We start from the raw sequence: 17,774 nt of genomic DNA, 5'->3' as shown, positions 1-17,774 counted from the left end.
AAGTTGTTAAGTTTGAGGTTTCCGAGGGAAAAATGAGATCACAGGAATTTTCACCGATACTTCCATGATTAATTTGATACTTCCATTACTTCACTCTCTTTTACTTTACTGTACTTCTGCAGGCTGTGATGCTCAATAATTATTGTTAACAGGGCGGCTGCTCTCGCTCTGAACGCGTGGCCAGGAAATTGCGAAAGGGCAATTAAATCACTTCATCTATCTCAGTGCAGGGTCAGGATCACCAACGCAGCCGCGTCCCCCGGCTTGGTGGGGCGCAGGGATTTGTACGAACGCCGGTAGTCGCGGAGCGTCACAAGGGATCTGACCAGCATTGTTGGTCTAGTCTGTGTTTAAGGTCTAAAACCGCTCTTAGGTTTTAGGTTTCTTCAAGGAAATTAATTTAATGGATGTTGGAAGGGACACACAAGGAGCCATAATTAGCAGATAAACATTACAACACATAAAGCTGTACCAAACATTTATTTGAACTGTTTTTAGGGGAGCGTGGAACACATTAGTGGGACGGTGGTGGTGGCACAGACGGAGGGGGCTCTGTTGGCACCGCGAGCTTTGGTAGAACCCGAAATCTTGGGGTTTTTGGGCACGAAAACATCCACATCCTGTCAAGGTACTGAAGCTTCACACCAGGGGTGCATACTCGTGGTTGCTATTCCACATTTTCTGCTTCCACGTCGCTGTCATCTGTGAGCGGGAAATGGCGCAGGGTTTTCTGAGCAGCGTAGCTGTTGGTCTGCATGGGGCAGCCCTGGCCTAGGATGGCCTGGGGAAAGAGGAAATCACACGTCAGTAAAAACAGGGATTAATTTGCATAGTTAACGGGAGCATTACCGCTTTTACAGGAAGCCAAAGCAGCCAACAACTGCTGTAGCTCCGGACTTTTCTGGGTTTATTGTCTGAGTCTTTTGTCCCTTTACTGAGGGCAGAGTAGAGCCCAAAAGGGAACATGTAATCCCTGGATAATTTGTTCTAATCTCCCCTTCAATCTCTGGATTATCAACCCCCAATACTTTAATAAAGTATATTTCAACTCACCATCTTCTCCTCCTTAGCGGGAGGGTTGCGCAGGCACCAGCAGAGAGGAGCGTAAGCGATATTGATAACGCCGATGATGATCATCAGCCAGGGGAACCCAACAGCTCGTACGATCGCACCGCCTGTGGACGGACCTGGTGATTTAAAGGTTAAAAAGAGCTGAGATGACAGAGCAAACGGTGCCGTCCGGCTTTGGGGAGGTCTGTAATTCCATGGTGGGTGAGTTGCAGACTCAGCGCTGGCTGCTTGCAGCAGATGGTGGGTGGAGGAGAGGGAGCAGTAAACCGAGATACACGCTGAGTGTGTCACCCCGTGAGTAAGTTCCTCGTACCGATGGCAAAGCCCATGCAGAAGGCGACGTCAGCGATGGCGTAGACGTTGCCGTAGATGGAGGAGTGGCGCAGGTCCACCAGGTGACCCATGGTGGGCATCATGGAGGAGTCCACCATCCCTGCCCAAAGCCAGAGGGACGCGCTGGCTCATCGCGGGGCTGCGTGGGAGCCGTGTTGCGCAGCCCAGACACCGACTCCTTACCTATGGCAAAGCCCAGCCCGGCGTTGGGGATGATCAGCCCGTAAATATTCGTGGCCAGAGGAACCTTTGAGAGGAGAGAGAGGAGATGTGATTGAGACCGGAGGAACTGCATGAAGGTGGAACATCAACCTGTGAAACCGACACACGTGTCCAACCACTGATCATTTGACCGCTGGGCACAAAACCCCGTCTCGGTCCTGACCTCTACAGAAAGGTCTCAAAATTGTCTTGTGTTACTTACACACAGGAGACTGATTCCCACCACGGCCATGCCGATGAGGGAGCACAACCACCTGCAAGGAGCCCACGGGTAGCAGAGGGTGAACATTCTCAGCCCGAGGTGTGATTCATGTGGAAAGCGCAGGGCTGGGGTGACCTGAAATCTCTGCTTTCCACTTACCGGCCCATTCTGGTGGCCAGAAGCCCGAAGAGGTTGGTGCCGGTGAGGTAGGATATGCTGGCCGGGAGGAACGCCAGCCCTGAGGGAGAGAGCAGAAAAAAGCCTGTGTCATCCCTAAGAAAATAGAGGGGATTTGCAAAAATGTTCACTAACTGCCCCCAATTTGGGGAATATCATGAGCCAGGCCTGTCCGTGCCCTGTAGAAGGGTGGGGGTCCCTCTCTGAAGACATAGGGAGGCACAGAAATTGTGTTTGCTTTTGGAGGGGGGAAACTGAGGCACGGAACAGTGCAGTGATTCACCCACAAGCTCTTGGAGACAACCAGAAGCTCAATGCAGAACTTTTTTGTCCCCACTGCTTTAACAAACTCATCCTGCTCTCCTGTCATCGTTTCTTCCTCTTCCACCTTTCTCCCCTTGCCGTCTGCTTTTCACTTACTAAATAGGAATAAAATAACTGCTGAAGTAAAAAGCTTAGGGATCATTATGTAGTCCAAATTAAATATTTGCACTGTTTGCTGACCTACCAGTTGTTTATTTTTAATATACTCTCCCACCGACTCTAAATAAAACTGATCAGCTCCATTTCACTAAGGCAACTTCCTTATTGAAACACACTGATTTATGTTTAATTTTCTCTTCTCTCTGTAGCAGCTACAGAGCGCTGTTAATCCTGCAGGTTAGTCCGAGCTCCTCTGGCCTTCTTTTTCCAGAACTACGGGAGTGAGCAAAGCGAAGCATGAAGAAGCCCCTTGAGTTTGTAGCAGCTTGTGAGATGTCTGGCAGGTTGAACTGTGTCCAAACCCAAACTGCTCTCAAACCTCAGGAACCTGAAAACCTGGTGAATGATTTTGGGATTTTCTTAGATGTCAACTGACCTCCAGGTCCTGCTAAGTCGCCTCAAAGGTTTAGTGGTGCCTGGAGCAGCCCTGAGGGTGTTTCTCAGCCTGTGACATTGGTGGCCGTCCCTTCTCCCACTGCCAGCAGCCCTGGGACGCTGCTTTCCCATCGCAGGCTCTTACTGGGGAGGGTAACTGGATTAGGAGCTCTCAGCCCTCCTGCTCCCAGCCTGCAATTCAATTTGGGATCTAAGTGCAGCCTGCGGCACCCCCCGGGTCATTCCTCAGCCAATTGGGTTTTATAACAATTAGCTTTTATTTGGGTAGCGAACACAATGTTATCTCCAGCTCACATTTTCTAGGCAGCTGGTAACTGGCACGTACCATCCCGTCCTGCCCGGGACTCTCGAAATGGCCTCGTTTTACTCAGAGCTGCCTCTGCAAAACCCATCTGGCTGCCAGGATTCCAGCCCAGCACGAGCCCATTATCTGCCCTGCAGAAGATGGGATTCGACAGGCTTCCCGTGCGCGAAACAGCCTTTCTTCCTCCGTTATTGCTCTTGTGGGGAGCCTGATTCTATACAATCTTTTCAATAATAGAGAGAAGCACGTTGTCTGGCTGCCACTGAGGACATTTCCAGCTGAAATTGGAGCAACACGCAGCCTGGGATCACTCACTCTATGCGGGTGAGGATATATGTTTTCTTCTTTTTTAGAACGATACAAGAGATTATTCAACCCACATTGCGGTGCCAAAGCGGGACCGGTTGTAGCAGAACTGTATCGAGCGTTTGGGAGCGAAGGACGCAAATCACGACACCTACCGAGCTGCCACTTCGGGGAGCACATGGTTTGCATCATCCAGATGGGCAAGGTGGGCTCCAGCATGGCCACCCCCATGTTGGAGAAGCAGAGGGCTCCTGTTGGGAGAGAGAACAGGGGAAACGCTCCAGTTTAGCTGCTTTCTGCTGCTGTTTCAAGCAGGGGCGAGTGAATCTCTGTATCCAGAGGTGTGTGCTGCCGCCCGCCCGTACCTGCAGCCACCAGGATGAAGGGGTCTCGCAGGAGGGTGACCAGCGATGTCCCTCTGGTGCTCTGTGGGGTGGCAAAGGGGGGAAACATCGGCTGTGCGCTTGTACCCATCCCCGGCTCAGCCCTCGGCCCCGGGGAGCTCCTGCTTCAGCCACATCTGCACACATCTGTGCACGCACATCTGTACAAACACACCCGTGCTCACCTCGGGGGAGATCTTGGAGGGCTGCAGAATGCAGAGCTGCAAAGCTGGGAAGAAAACACTGCGTTTTAGCTCATTTCTGGAGACGGCATCGCTTCAAGCTGCATTTCCCTCTGGCTTTTCCTTCAGCTCGACCCCTTCCATGGGCAGAGCCCCCGGGGACGCTGTGGCTGCGTTTGGGGACATGGGTCAAGGGAGCAGGGGGACAGGGGGGGCCCAGCGCTGCTCCTGCGGGACGGAGCAGCAAAACTCCCTGAAGGGGACTGTGAGAAGGGCTTTTCAACCGAATAACAAACGCTCCCCGTCAGGCTGCCAGCTGGAGCACGACAGGAATGAGATGTGGAAAAGAACAGGATGAAAAAAGGAAGCTTCATGTGCATGGGACCTGTATTTCATTTTCCAAAAGCTCTTACGTGCCTCGTTAAAGATGTCTCGCAGTACATCTAGGCAAAGATGGTACTGTGACTGTAATTTAATTAGCTTAATACTTCCCAGTAAAAAGGCACATTTCTGCTATCTGGACCTTCCTCTCGTGGCCTGCAGCGGTAACGCAGCCGCGCACAAGAACACGAGCACCATTTACGCTGGCAAAGCCTAATTCCTTTGTGGCACAGCGAAGAGGCAGCAGACAAGTGTGCCTTTTACACAGAATTCACAGTTCAAAGAGCTTTACCGAATGTGCTATTCAAGCCATTAAATCCATCAAGGGGGTTATTAAGTAATGAGGGACTAATTCTTACTGCGTTGCTGTCAGTCAGCTGGTGGTAGGAAACATATGATTTAGCAATAACAGAATAACCAACGCTGATGATGTTACCCGTGTTGTGTTAATCTGCCTTTTCCATCACACAAGCCCTGAGAGATTCCCGCTGAAACATCTACATTTAAATCTTTTCCTGTGATTTTTTGAGTGGGGAGGGTTAGATTAAACCATTTCGCTTCTCACCTCCATCCAAGAGAGCCAGGAACGCCAGGACCAAGAAGGGAGATGATTTCCCCACGAATTCGTACATCACGCTCCCAAAGGGAGCCCCGACTGCAAGAGAAAGGGCTGTGTCACCACGTGGCCGTGTCACCCGTGGCCATGTCACCTCGCTCAGGAGGTGACGGCCAGCGGAGCTCTGGAGATGCTGTGGGTGCAAACCCTGCTGGGAAGGAGGGTTCCTTACTCAGCACACCCAAGGCCAAGCCTCCCAGCGCGATCCCCATGGCGTTGCCCCTCTCCAGGTCGTCGGTGTAGACGCTGGCCAGCATGCCCAAGCCTGGGGGCAGGAGAAGCAGAGGTGTGGGGCGGCTGGGACCACGGGTTGGGGTTTATCTGCTTTGGGAGGTTTATCTGCTCACCGGGGTGCACCAGCTGCACCCACCTTGCTGGTGCAGCGACGAGGAGTTTGGCACCGAGGAAGGCGCTCAGTGCATCCCTGTGGCTGGTTATTCATAACTGAGGCCAGACAAGGGCAACTAATGCAGAGCCTGAGGTGTAGCTAAAATATTTACCTGCGACGGATGAGAAGGAGGAGCCGATGCCTTGGAGGGCTCGGGCGATGAACAGCAAGGTGTAGGAGCCGGCGAATGCAAACACTGTGGGGGAAAGAGAGAGACAGTGTCAAAACCCCGCAGGAGGTCACAGCGAATCTGCTCGCACCGGTTTGGGTGCTGGAGGGTGCTGGGTGCTACTCGTCCTTTCTTGTCACCGATTTCTGAGAGCGGTCGCTCTGCTCTCACTCCTCTGTCCCGCACAGGGGCGGTGGTGCAGGCACAGCCCAAAGTGTTTCCTCCAGAGCGAAGGACGATACTCACTGACTGTGGAGATGAACATGATGATGAACCCGATGAACATGGGGATGTGGTATCCTATCCTGGAATGGGAGACAAGGGGCACCGTCTCAGGGAGGATTCGTCTCCCAGCTGCAGAGCTGGTGTCCCTGCGGGCTGGGGAGCACGTCCTGGACATGGGATGTGTCCCTGCGGGCTGGGGAGCACGTCCTGGACATGGGATGTGTCCCTGCGGGCTGGGGAGCACGTCCTGGACATGGGATGTGTCCCTGCGGGCTGGTGAGCACGTCCTGGACATGGGATGTGCCCGTGAGTGCAGCCTGGGGAGGCACCCGCTGTCTCGGTGCTCCCGGATGACCCTGTAAAGCTCAGACGGGGACACGACTGCTGTTTTACCAGCTCATCTGCCCACTCTGAGCGGGCAGAGAGACGTCGAGCTCCCCTCACCCATCTGCTAGAGACAAAGACAACCTCAGGGCAGAAAATCTCAACAACGTATCCATAGCAAGGTAGAAATCTTTCTTTGTTTATTTGTTGGTTATTGATATTAAACAGCATCTGTCTGCACCCGAGGAGAACATTAGTGATGCTTATGTTGTACTGTAAACTTACAGGCTTTTAGAAAAGGTAAAATTAATGCTTCTTTCAATGCATATATCCACTCCTTGCTATCTGACCCCCCCGGTTCCTGTGATTCCGTGACCACAGGGCCTGCACATGTGCAGCACAGACCTTCGCTGCTCGGCTGCTGGTATTTCATTAGCAGGCTGGAGCTGCCTGGCCCTAGAGCTGCCCCCGGGGACAACCCCGGCTCTCTGACCCACCTGTTGGTCAGGACACCCACGGCCGGGTTGACCACCAGCTGTACCAGAGCCTTGGAGGCGAACAACAGCCCCACGCGGATGTTCTCGTTGGCGAGGAACTCCTGGCCCTCCGGGCAGCCGCTGGGCCGGGGGGGGCTGCTCCCTGTCCCGCGTCCCAGCTCCGTGGGGCTGCTGGAGCCCGCGATGGACAGCGTGGTGGTGTCAGAATAGGAGAACACAGAGGAGAAAGGAGGAACCTTTGAGGCTGGAGGAGCCGGCTCAGTCTGGGCTGGGACAACGGAGCTGTTGGCTCCTTCGTATTCTGTTGTGTAAAGGAAGGTGGGGACGATCGGTACTGGAAGAAAAGGAAGGGAAGGGATTAATTAGTGATTTTACTTCATTTTCTGGCTCAGCCCACAGCTGAACTGAATGATACTGGCCAGATGTTGGTGTCCTTAAAGCTCCCGGCTCCCTCCCCATGGCTCTCCCTGTGTGTGGATCTCACCAGCATCAACCAGACACCAACCAAGGAGCTGAAACCCTGAGGTGCACCCGAAAAAGCCAATGAGAGCCGCACACCGTACCCACGACTGTCAGCAGCATGTTGTCCAGCAGCAGCGCCACGAACACCACCACCAGCACCAGCCTCCGCGCCGCCCGTCCCGCCGCCAGGCACTGCCAGGGTGCGCCATGGGCGCCCGGGGACATGGCGAGGACCTGGGGCTCAGCTGCGTCCTGCTGCGGCCTCGTCCTCAGGGCTGAAGGTCTCCTGGAGCCTTTAAAGAAACCACTCCGGGTTACAGCCTCCCACAGCTTCTCCCTGGAGAAAGCAGCTCCTGAGGTCACTTTGTGTTGGTGTCCTCCAAGAGCTGGGTGCGCTCCTCTAGGAGCTGGGACCACCGGCTTGGGTGGGTTTGGTTTGCTTTGGGTTTTTTGGTTGGAAAAGCCCCTCAAGGTCGAGTCCAACTGTTCTCCACCCCCGGCACTGCCCCATGTCCTGGGAACCTCATGTCTGTCTGTCCAACCCTCCAGGGATGGTGACTCCAGCACCGCCCTGGGCAGCCTGTTCAATGCCCCACAGCCCTTTGGGGAAGAAATGATCCCAAATTTCCAACCTCAACCTCCCCTGGCGCAACCTGAGGCTGGTTCCTCTCTTCCTATCATTTGCTGTGAGACCGTGGGTTTATCCAGCCTGCATTTAAAATCGCAGATGGAGCGCTCTAATCCATTTCCAATCTCCTGAGACACCTTGTACCTGCTCCAAGGCATCATCTAAGTCCCCTTCCAAAGACTCAAAGCACAGATCAAGCCAGTAGCTTATCTGCGGTAATCTCTACATGTTTTATTCCATGTTTGTTCTTTGGAGATTAAATTAGGTCTCAAAGGAAATTCATTTACCTTACATGTCTTTTCATTTGACCTAATTGAAATGTCACGGTGAGATACAGGACTTAAAGCCCAATATAAGTGATTAAGATCAGGGCTTCGGAGGGCTGAGAGGAGATTGCTTGCTCAGTTGCACTGAAAATATCAGTCAGAAGTTTGCACTAAACGAACCAAACAATTAGCAGTTTACTTCCTTAGAGCTCACAGGCACTTCGGAGGGTAAAGGGGCAAAATGGATGGAGCTGAGTCTGAACTGCCGCTCTTTCTAACACTCCTGTGGTTTCCTGAAATCCCAGCCAATGCTATTTATCAATTTCTAACAACAACAAAAGGCAAACTGTCCAAACCCCCTGTCATTGAATACGAATGCCACACAGGTCACTTAGTGCGGAAACAGGGTTGGTTTCTCACTGTGCCCCCAAGCAGCAGCAAAGACCAAATAATAGAATTAATGCAAAAGAAGATAGACACAGATGTATCTATGCAAAAATTAGGAAGCATAGACAATAAAGACATGTGGATTAATATAGCCCTTATATCTCCAGCTGCAAACCCTGTCCCCTTGTCCATGCCAACCTGTTGTGTGGAGCAAAGGAAAACCAAGTCTTACCCCGGAGCCCATGGCGCTGCGAGGAGGCGGCTGCGGCGGCGGGAGCTGCTGTGCTCTGGATTTATGGGTCCCTTTTATCTGGAGAGGAGATGAGTGTCCCTGTTCCCTGGAGATTTAATTGGAACCTCAAACAAGCGTCGCTCAGCCCTGCAGCTCCCCCTGCGTCAGCGGGACGGGAGGCGGGAGGGCTGTTCTGCAGGTTGTGCAGCTGTTTATCTCTCTTTTAAGTCCCACCTGGAGCTGAGCACCGGGGGGCAAGGCAGGCGTCATTCAGGGACATGCATTTATAAAAGAAATATCAAATATAAAATACAAAAATAAAATACAAAATATACAGTACAAAATAGCTATAAAATATTCTAGGTTCTTGGACTGACGGCTGTTCTCTTGCTGCCTAATGCTGCTTGTCCTCGGCGCGGCTGCCCTCGTTCCGACTGTAGCTCCATGTTCCACATCCTGGGGTAGAACCCGGCGGTTTTTACCAGCCCTGCAGCACCTCAGGGATCTTTGGTGGATCCCAGACCTCACAGGGCTGTGTTCCCTGCAGACCCGGTGTTGTGCCCCGGCTCGCACAGGAAGATGCTGGCACCAGGGTGCCCGTCCTGAACCTTCCCTGCGCGGTTACACTCTCTGTCCTATCTCCAGGGATACAGAGAGATTTCTTGGATTAACAGGGCTGGTTCAAAAGCAAAGCTGGATGTAAAACTCTATCCGTGCATGGATACTGCAAATGTCACGGAAAACGTGATCTCTTTTATTCCATCATTTCTGTTTTCTTAAACTTCCGACACTTTGCTCTGTGATTTCTTTTTTAAAGCAAAACTGATACCATCACTCATTCAGGATACACAGATTTACCGCAGAGAAAGAGAATAAATCCTAAACGTATGCACCCTTTCTCTGTTGGCGCGTAAATCTGCCCTTGATGCCATTTATCTGCCTTCTGCATGGCCAAAAACCATCGCCAATAACGTGGGATGAGCACATCCCACCGCGGAGCTCCCTGGACGTGCGTTAGAGCAGAAACGGAAGCATTTCAATGTGTTTCATGAGCGAAGACTCGAGTGGCCGGGCCCGGCAATGGCTCTGCGAGGCGGTGCGGGGCGGGCGGGGACGCGCGGTCAGCAGCGCCCTCTGCCGGGGGCCCGCGGCACTGCCCGCTCGGCCTGGGAACGACTCGCGTTCTCCTTCGGGTGAGGAGAGGCGTGTGGAGACAGTTATTGCTATTAATAGTGTTCTTCTTCTTCTTCTCTTTCTTCTTCCCCTTTTTCCTTTTATCCCCATTGCCTCTTTTCCCTTTTTTATCTGTTTTTTCTTTTCCCTTTTCTTTTATTCGTTTTCCCTTTGTTCCTTTTCTCCTTTTCCTTCTTTCTTTTCCTTATTTTACCTTTTCCCCTTCTTTTTCTTTTTTTCCTTTTTCCCTTTTTCCTTCTTTTTCTTCTTTCCCTCCCTTTCCCTCTTTCCCCCCATTGCCTCTTTTCCCTTTTTATCTGTTTTTTCTTTTCCTTTTTCTTTTCTTCTTTTCCCCCTTTTTCCTTTTCTCCTTTTCGTTTTTTTCCTTCTTTTCCTTCTTTTACTTTTTCCTTTTCTCCTTTTTTCCTTTTTTCCATTTTTTCCTTTTTTCCCTTTTTTCCTTCATTTTCTTTTTTCCTTTTTTTTCCTGTTGTCCTCCTTTTTCCTTCTTTTTCTTTTTCCTTTTTTCCCCTTTTTTCCTTCTTTTTCTTTTTTCCTTCATTTTCTTCTCTTCTTTTCCCTGTTCTCCTTTTTTCCTTCTTTTCTCTTTTTCCTTTTTTTCCCTTTTTTTCTTCTTTCCTTTTTTTCCTTCTTTCCTTTTTTCCTCCTTTTCTCTTTTTCCTTTTTTCCTTCTTTTCTCTTTTTCCTTCCCCCCCCTTTCCTTCTTTTCTCTTTTCCTTCTTTCCTTCCCCCCGTTTCCCGCTCCCCCGCCCCTCCCGCCCCAGCACCCTGGCCAGTTCCATTTCCCGGGTCTCCCCCTCGGGGCGGGGCCGAGCGGCCGCTCCGCTATTTGAGCGCATGCGCGGCGGCGCCGGGGCCGGTGCGGGCGGAGAAGATGGCGGCGGTGCGCGGGCTGGTGAACGGCGCCGGGCCCGGCGGGCCCCGGGTGCAGGCGGCGGCGCTCACCCGCGACTACCTGTCCCAGCCGCGCCTCAGTGAGTGCGCCGCCGCGGCGGGGGGCGCGGAGGGCGGGGGCGAGGCCGGGTGGGCCGCAGGCTCGGGCCGGGCCCGGCGGCCGCTCTGAGGCGGGTCCGGGGGCTCCTCGGGCACAGGCCGGGGTGCGCGGGGCGGCTGCGGGGCTGTTAATTAATTGCCCCCGGGGCTGCAGTGGGGCTTGTCAGGCCTGTGTCCGCTCTAAACAAATCAGTCACAACGGGGGGGCTGTTCCCACTGGGTGACACAGGCCGTGGGGTGTCCTTCGTGAGAAACGAACTGAAAATTACTGTAAACTGCCAGGGGCGGGGGGTGACGTGGATTCTGCTCCTTCCAAATGAAGTTGGGAAATGTGGTGAAAAAGGAGAAATGCAACAGCTTTGCGAAAAAACCCTTTATTGCCGCATAGCAGAGGGAAAGCCGAAGTTGTTGGAAGGTGCGTTTTCTCTGGCCTTTTTTTTTGCTCCAGGTTGTAATGACACGAGTGACTCTGCGTGTGCAGCTGAGCGGCACAGGTACCGACGCGGTGCAGCCGGCGGCTTCTCCGACAGTGTCAGTCTGGTGTGAAAGCCAAACCCATCGGCACCGCTCCCGCTTCTTGGTGTGGAGCGGAGGCTTCTGGTGAGGCTGGAGCCAAAGTCGCTTTGTCCTCACCTTGTGTCTTAATGCGCTTTTGGCTTTCGCCCAAACTGACATTGCTACAAGCTGGATATGTATTAAAAATAATATATCAGTTGCTTTAGGTTTGTCATGAAACTGGCCGATCTCATTGGCAACAGGAGTTTTGAGTCAGCGGCCAGCTGATTTTGAGGGGAACTGGTGGTGGTTGACGCCAAGGGAATATTTTGTGGTGGAAAAGCGAGGCGTGACACCCTCTCCTGCCGATTGAGGAAGGAGCGCTCATGAGACAGTCATGGGATGAAGCGCTTTGCTGGAGATCATGTTTTCCACTGCTCGTGGACAGCGGGGCTGTGAGCAGAGTCCTCCCCGTAGCATAAGGTCTGTGTAACCCCCCTGTGTGAAAGCAGCGGGGCAGCCTGTGCTTTTGTTTAATTCAGGGACATGTTGTGTCTTGGGGTGTTCAGCAGGATTTTGGCAAGAGTAGAACCGAGCACCACACACCCAGTGACCCTCAAACCTTATCTAAAGCAGTTTTGATTGTTGTCGTTTTAAGAGATTACATTGCAACAGTTCAAACGGTTTGTTGAAGTATAAACACTACATTGTTGACAGTCGGGACAACACACAAGTGTCACAAACCCGGGCAGGCTGAGCCGGGGATTCCCCGGGACCTGGTGCCGGTGGAAATTTGGTTCTTTCTGCCCATTTCTTCGCTTTGTAGGGTGACCGTGAATGGGCGCTGGTGTCTCGCCTGTCCTGCAGATGGTTCCACTTGCTCATTTTTCCCTCCTGGGGACAAGTAATGAACAGTCACTTCTCCTTGTGACTCTGATAAAGCTTTGACTCAGTGTTGCTTTGCTCCGTGGATCAAGTGACGCTGGGTTTAACTGGGATACTGGTGCACCATTTTTACCACTTTTCTGCTGGGCTGATAGAAAAATGAATTCTGGGCACACAGTAGCTGAGGAGTTGTAGGTGGCGCTAAGACTTGGGCTGCGGATGGTTAAGACGTGAGCCATGGCCGTCTATCAGGTGTCTTAAATTAAGCCAGAATAATCCAAGAGTAGGAGGAGTTTGGTTAATCTGGAATTCAACCTTTTGCAGTAGAGTCCGACCTCCTGTTCTCAGGAGACGGGAAAGGTTTTAGAAGGTTTCCTTTCAGCAGCCTGCCAGAAAACACTTGACTAGAGAAGCTCTATTGATGAGCTTTTGGGCACAAGATGCGCTGCTTCGCTAAGTCCAGGCTTTCGCGTGGGCTGTTTCAGTGTCATGGAGCTTATGTGGTTAAAAAAAGACAGACTTGAAGCTGAGTGTTGATATTAAGGTCTGCTCACCATTTGGTGGGTATAAATTGCAGTGGCACCCATTATTACTTCTGTATCACCAATTACGGATGTTTATGCCTGCTTTTTAAAGATCTTGCAGCTGTATAATTCCCTTAGCTTAATGTCATCTCTACATTGTCCTGGTGTTTCTGTGGCATTGAAATCATCCCTGCATACAGGCTTGCATCAATGCATTCCTGTGACAGACAAAAAAACAGCAAATCCTGTATCTTAATGTTACCTCAGGTGCATTGCAAGTAGTGGCAAAAAGTGCCACACAATTCAGTGCCAAATCCTTCTTGTAGAGCTTGTAATAAACATACAAGTGGTACAGAGCTGGGCCCAGAATCCGCAACCCCGAGCCTGGTGGGAGGAATTAAACTCGGAGAACTTTACACAGGATATTTGTGATGGGCTGAGGGAGGACCTGACCTGTGCCTTGCTCTCTTTCAGCTTATAAAACCGTATCAGGTGTGAATGGTCCCCTGGTTATCTTGGATCAAGTGAAGGTAAAAATTCAGATTCTTAATCAATGACATTTTTGAGGAAGGGGGTACAGGAAAAGCTAAATCCAGACTTGGGAATTTCATGGGGCCACAGCTTTAATACAATGTACGTGTCTGACTGCTGAGATAAATGATGCTGTGAAGTGAAGGAGGGTTGTCAATGTCCTGAAGAAAGGGAGAGTGGTTGAGGCTGTTGAGGAAGAGAAAAGAAACATTGTTTCGATTTTGCCAAAATCCCCCCAATGTTTTGTAAATGGAAATGTAGAAATGTACATATTTGCTTTGCTCTTGAGGTTTTTTCTTGCTCACAAAGGGGACTACAGTTTGGGCTTCTTTGCAGATTGCTGGCAAGTTACTCTTGAAAGCAAGTTACTGGTGCTGTGTACAGGCAAAAGGCAGCTTTTTCTTCTTATTGTCAGACACAGTTTCGTGACTGCTCTTCTGGATTTTAAGGCTTTCCACCTTTTTTCTCCTCCAGTTTCCCAGGTACGCGGAGATCGTCCACCTGACTCTCCCTGATGGCACAAAAAGAAGCGGGCAGGTTCTGGAAGTCAGTGGCTCCAAGGCTGTGGTTCAGGTACAGTTCGGCACGGGAGTGTCTCATTGCAACGGAGAAGTATTTTATTAAACAACATTTGTCTGAGCCAAATCTGTCCTGTGATACGTTCTTTTCATACCATAAATAAATAAAAAATCACCTCCTTATTCTGCCTTGCTTTTCTGCCCCGTGGCTGATCAAGCTCTCAAGCTGTGAGACAGTGTTTTAGTGTGTTACTTTGTAAAGCACGGTATTTACTCCTTTCTCCTCTTTTTTTTTTTGTTCTTCTGTTATCTTTACAGGTATTTGAAGGAACTTCAGGTATTGATGCTAAGAAAACCTCTTGTGAGTTTACCGGGGATATTCTTCGAACCCCTGTCTCTGAGGACATGCTCGGTAAGTTCTTGCTTCTTGCTTTGAAGAATGAATGGACTTAGCACATGCTAACATATTTCACAGTAACTTACATTTTGATTTAATTGCTGTTTCCTGTAGGCAGAGTGTTTAATGGATCAGGAAAACCCATAGACAGAGGCCCCATTGTTTTGGCTGAGGATTTCCTTGACATATCGGGTAAGTTTTAATCCATTTCTGGCATGGAATTAAGGACAAATCTGGTGTTTCTGATTTCTCAGTGTTGCTATAGTTTAGGTTTTGAACATAGCATATGACTGCTAGGGGGAGGTTAATCTTATTTTGAAGCATGTGTGTGGCATCAAACTCAGATTTACACAAGTGCAGGATGATGGGGTAGCAGAAAATAACTTTTCAGCAATGCTTGGAAGCTGTTCTTTGGGATCTACGAAGGGCTCAGGTTTGACCAGGCATGGCTGAAGATTTGTAGGTCTAGCAGTGGGGTTTGCACCTTGTGAGATGAGCCACGGGTCAGTGCTCAAGGCCAGCGGTAGTTTGATCAAGCTTCAAACATGTACATGGAATAAACAGTGTTCTCTTAAAAACATAACAGGCCAGCCGATCAATCCCCAGTGCCGTATCTATCCAGAAGAAATGATTCAGACTGGCATTTCTGCTATTGATGGTATGAACAGTATTGCCAGGGGGCAGAAAATCCCCATATTCTCAGCTGCTGGCTTGCCCCACAATGAAGTGAGTACTCAAAGCAACTCTCTAAACACTTAGCGGCTTGTGTTTCCCTGGGGTTAGAAAGTAAACTCCATTAAATTCTGCTCTGTGTAATAGCATCCAATATACAGATCGAAACTGTTTTTTCCCCCAGATTGCAGCTCAGATATGTCGCCAAGCTGGCTTGGTGAAGAAATCCAAAGATGTGATGGACTACAGTGAAGAAAACTTTGCCATTGTGTTTGCTGCTATGGGTGTAAGTCAATATTATGAAAGGAAAATGATGCTTGAGTAATAAATAACCAAATGCTGCGAGTAGCTGAACATTATTTGTTTGAAAGTATGCTGTACTTATGTCTGTCTTAAGTGCAAGTCTCATATTTATAACTGAACAGTGCTAAATGGGCTGGCTGAGTAGCCAAAAATCCCAAATAACCAGAAATACTTTAAAAAAGTGTGTCTGATCTGGATAAATTATCTTAAACTGAGAATCTCTAGCCTGGAATTTGTAGAATTAACTCATTCTGGGAGTGTAGGGGTGTCTTCATAATACAGAGAGCTTTGCTTATGGGTGATTAGTGAGGTGTTTAGACCTTAATATGATGCAGAATGTAGTATGCTAAGATCTGGTCTGGAACTGATGCCTTAATGTTGTGATTTAGGTGAACATGGAAACTGCCCGGTTCTTCAAATCAGACTTTGAGGAAAATGGGTCCATGGACAACGTGTGTCTGTTCCTCAATTTGGCCAATGATCCAACGTAAGTGGTTACACTGTGGTGGTTGGGAAAAGGCTGAGAAGGACAAGTGAACTGGAAGCTGGAGCCTCACTGGTGTCCTGCCAGGTGTCACTTAGGCTGCCATTTTGCAGCAGGGTTGAATATGAAATGCTGGAACTGCAGCTGGTGGACGTAGGAGGTTTTCAGGGGGGTTTAAAGTATTTGTGACTTCAAACTGTCACCTTGCAGCCTTCAAGCCCTTGTCGTAAACAATTCTATGCTGTTGTGTTTCAGCATTGAACGCATTATCACGCCTCGTCTGGCCCTCACGACGGCCGAGTTCCTGGCGTATCAGTGCGAGAAGCACGTGCTGGTCATCCTGACCGACATGAGCTCCTATGCTGAAGCTCTGCGAGAGGTACGTGCTTCCCCACTCGTGCTGGTGTCAGCAGAAAGGGCTCAGGGTATAAAGTGAGAAGGTCGACTTCTGCTCAAGCTGTTGTAATTAATATTCATTACTGTGTTCTTAAGTAGCCAGCGAGGTTTTTAGTTACTCATTGATTGTCTAGGATAATGTTCAGCTGGCTAAAAGCTCTTGCTTCTGTGATAGCTCAACTTCTGTGACTGGCGGCATTCAGCAGTTGGATATAGTTTTGGATTTGCCTTGGCATCTTGTCTTGTCCCACATGGTTGTGGTGATATTTCTTTTAACAGGGATTTGTGTGGCTGTATTTTGGTATCGCCTGCAGGAAGAGATACTGTAGGTTGCTGGTGTAGCTTAATGAGGGGAGACAGTGGGTCTGTATGAGTGATTTGACTCCCTGGAAATGTTTTTCTGGCTCTCCTCAGGTCTCAGCAGCTCGGGAGGAGGTACCTGGCCGCCGGGGCTTCCCTGGCTACATGTACACGGACTTGGCCACTATATACGAGCGTGCTGGGCGCGTGGAAGGCAGGAACGGTTCCATTACTCAGATTCCTATTCTTACCATGCCCAATGATGGTGAGTTATTTTCAAGTGTTTTTTAACAAATGGCACTTTAAAGGACCCTTTTAGAGCAACCTTCCATATTACAGCTCAGTGATATCTGGGGGTACTAACTGATGGCATTTTACTTTAGGAGTCATTTATCTGCGAAAAGCCACTGCGTCAGTGCTAGAATGGATATCAAAGGGCTGAAAACTGTCAAACCATTTTTTTTCCTGCAGATATTACTCATCCTATCCCTGACTTGACTGGATACATCACTGAGGGACAAATCTACGTGGATAGGCAGCTGCATAACAGACAGGTGTGTACTACACCGGTTAGAACAAATTTTAAGATTACCCTGTTCTTTTTGAAGTACTAACGTTGAAATTCTTGGATGTGTTTTTCCTCCAGATTTACCCACCTATTAATGTCTTGCCCTCCTTGTCTCGACTGATGAAGTCGGCTATCGGAGAGGGTATGACCAGGAAGGATCATGCAGATGTATCCAACCAACTGGTATGTAAAAACAGTCATTTCAAATACACCTTGCGCTAAACAGCCAGTAATGTGTGTGCCAAACACTTGCAGTCCAGAACACTCCGGAGGCTGCTTTAAAACATCAGCTGAGTGTCTAGTGAGACACTTTAGGTTTGAACAGAAATGGTGACGTGGATGCTGGAGGTAAAAGCACTTGTTTCCATCCCCTCAGTACGCCTGCTACGCCATCGGGAAGGATGTCCAGGCTATGAAGGCGGTGGTTGGCGAGGAGGCTCTTACCTCAGATGATCTTCTTTACCTGGAGTTTCTGCAGAAGTTTGAGAAGAACTTCATTGCTCAGGGTAAGTGTCTGTTGTGGGCGCATCACAGCGTGTGTTAACGCCTATAGAACAGCTTGTTCTCGGCCCTGCTGGGTAGGGAGACGCTTTCCTGCTCCGTGTTGCAGTCTGTGGTTGCTTTCTGCAGGTCCTTACGAAAACCGCACTGTTTACGAGACCTTGGACATTGGCTGGCAGCTTTTGCGAATCTTCCCCAAGGAAATGTTGAAGCGAATTCCTCAGACAACACTGGCTGAATTCTATCCCCGAGATTCGACTGCAAAACACTAGCCACAGCTTCATCTCCAACTCCTTGCTCTGTGAAATGCTGTTTGTTTTCTTTCTTCATGTGTTGGTGTTTACTCGTTGCCCTTACAATTAAAACCGAGAGTAGGTGA

The 17,774-nt window shown here is 49.9% G+C and overlaps 2 protein-coding genes across 2 annotated transcripts; one reads left to right on the top strand and one right to left on the bottom strand.

The window, feature by feature from the left end:
• Positions 1–537: 537 nt before the first annotated feature.
• On the bottom strand, positions 538–8,723 carry SLC18A1 (solute carrier family 18 member A1). The gene is made up of 16 exons (XM_082072786.1): positions 8,635–8,723; positions 7,223–7,414; positions 6,660–6,993; positions 5,860–5,918; positions 5,557–5,640; positions 5,229–5,321; positions 5,006–5,095; positions 4,063–4,106; positions 3,860–3,920; positions 3,650–3,745; positions 1,988–2,066; positions 1,829–1,880; positions 1,588–1,651; positions 1,385–1,504; positions 1,054–1,187; positions 538–781 (listed from the first exon to the last, which is right to left on the bottom strand). The coding sequence occupies exons 2-16, from the start codon at positions 7,344–7,346 to the stop codon at positions 668–670; spliced, it is 1,548 nt and encodes a 515-aa protein (XP_081928912.1). The 5' UTR covers positions 7,347–7,414; positions 8,635–8,723; the 3' UTR covers positions 538–667.
• A 1,945-nt stretch (positions 8,724–10,668) lies between these two features.
• On the top strand, positions 10,669–17,774 carry ATP6V1B2 (ATPase H+ transporting V1 subunit B2). The gene is made up of 14 exons (XM_082072486.1): positions 10,669–10,802; positions 13,200–13,255; positions 13,731–13,829; positions 14,093–14,186; positions 14,286–14,363; positions 14,758–14,897; positions 15,028–15,129; positions 15,536–15,633; positions 15,886–16,009; positions 16,441–16,591; positions 16,798–16,880; positions 16,973–17,077; positions 17,271–17,400; positions 17,525–17,774. The coding sequence occupies exons 1-14, from the start codon at positions 10,703–10,705 to the stop codon at positions 17,665–17,667; spliced, it is 1,503 nt and encodes a 500-aa protein (XP_081928612.1). The 5' UTR covers positions 10,669–10,702; the 3' UTR covers positions 17,668–17,774.

This window comes from Streptopelia decaocto (assembly GCF_964273445.1).
Source record: "Streptopelia decaocto genome assembly, chromosome: 25".
In the NCBI taxonomy this organism is placed as follows: domain Eukaryota; kingdom Metazoa; phylum Chordata; class Aves; order Columbiformes; family Columbidae; genus Streptopelia; species Streptopelia decaocto.
The sequence above is the reverse complement of the archived record's forward strand: the minus strand, read 5'-3'. Positions and strand labels throughout refer to the sequence as shown.

What these genes read in the sequence shown, in the direction of transcription:
- ATP6V1B2 (XM_082072486.1), top strand. Translation starts at nt 10,703, where the DNA reads ATGGCGGCGGTGCGCGGGCTGGTGAACGGCGCCGGGCCCGGCGGGCCC. An exon ending in ATGCTGAAGCTCTGCGAGAG is followed by an intron (nt 16,010 to 16,440) that starts GTACGTGCTTCC and finishes GGCTCTCCTCAG; the next exon opens with GTCTCAGCAGCTCGGGAGGA. An exon ending in TCTTACCATGCCCAATGATG is followed by an intron (nt 16,592 to 16,797) that starts GTGAGTTATTTT and finishes TTTTTCCTGCAG; the next exon opens with ATATTACTCATCCTATCCCT.
- SLC18A1 (XM_082072786.1), bottom strand. Translation starts at nt 7,346, where the DNA reads ATGTCCCCGGGCGCCCATGGCGCACCCTGGCAGTGCCTGGCGGCGGGA. An exon ending in CTTGGCCTTGGGTGTGCTGA is followed by an intron (nt 5,096 to 5,228) that starts GTAAGGAACCCT and finishes TTTCTCTTGCAG; the next exon opens with TCGGGGCTCCCTTTGGGAGC. An exon ending in CCTGGCTCTCTTGGATGGAG is followed by an intron (nt 4,107 to 5,005) that starts GTGAGAAGCGAA and finishes TTTTCTTCCCAG; the next exon opens with CTTTGCAGCTCTGCATTCTG.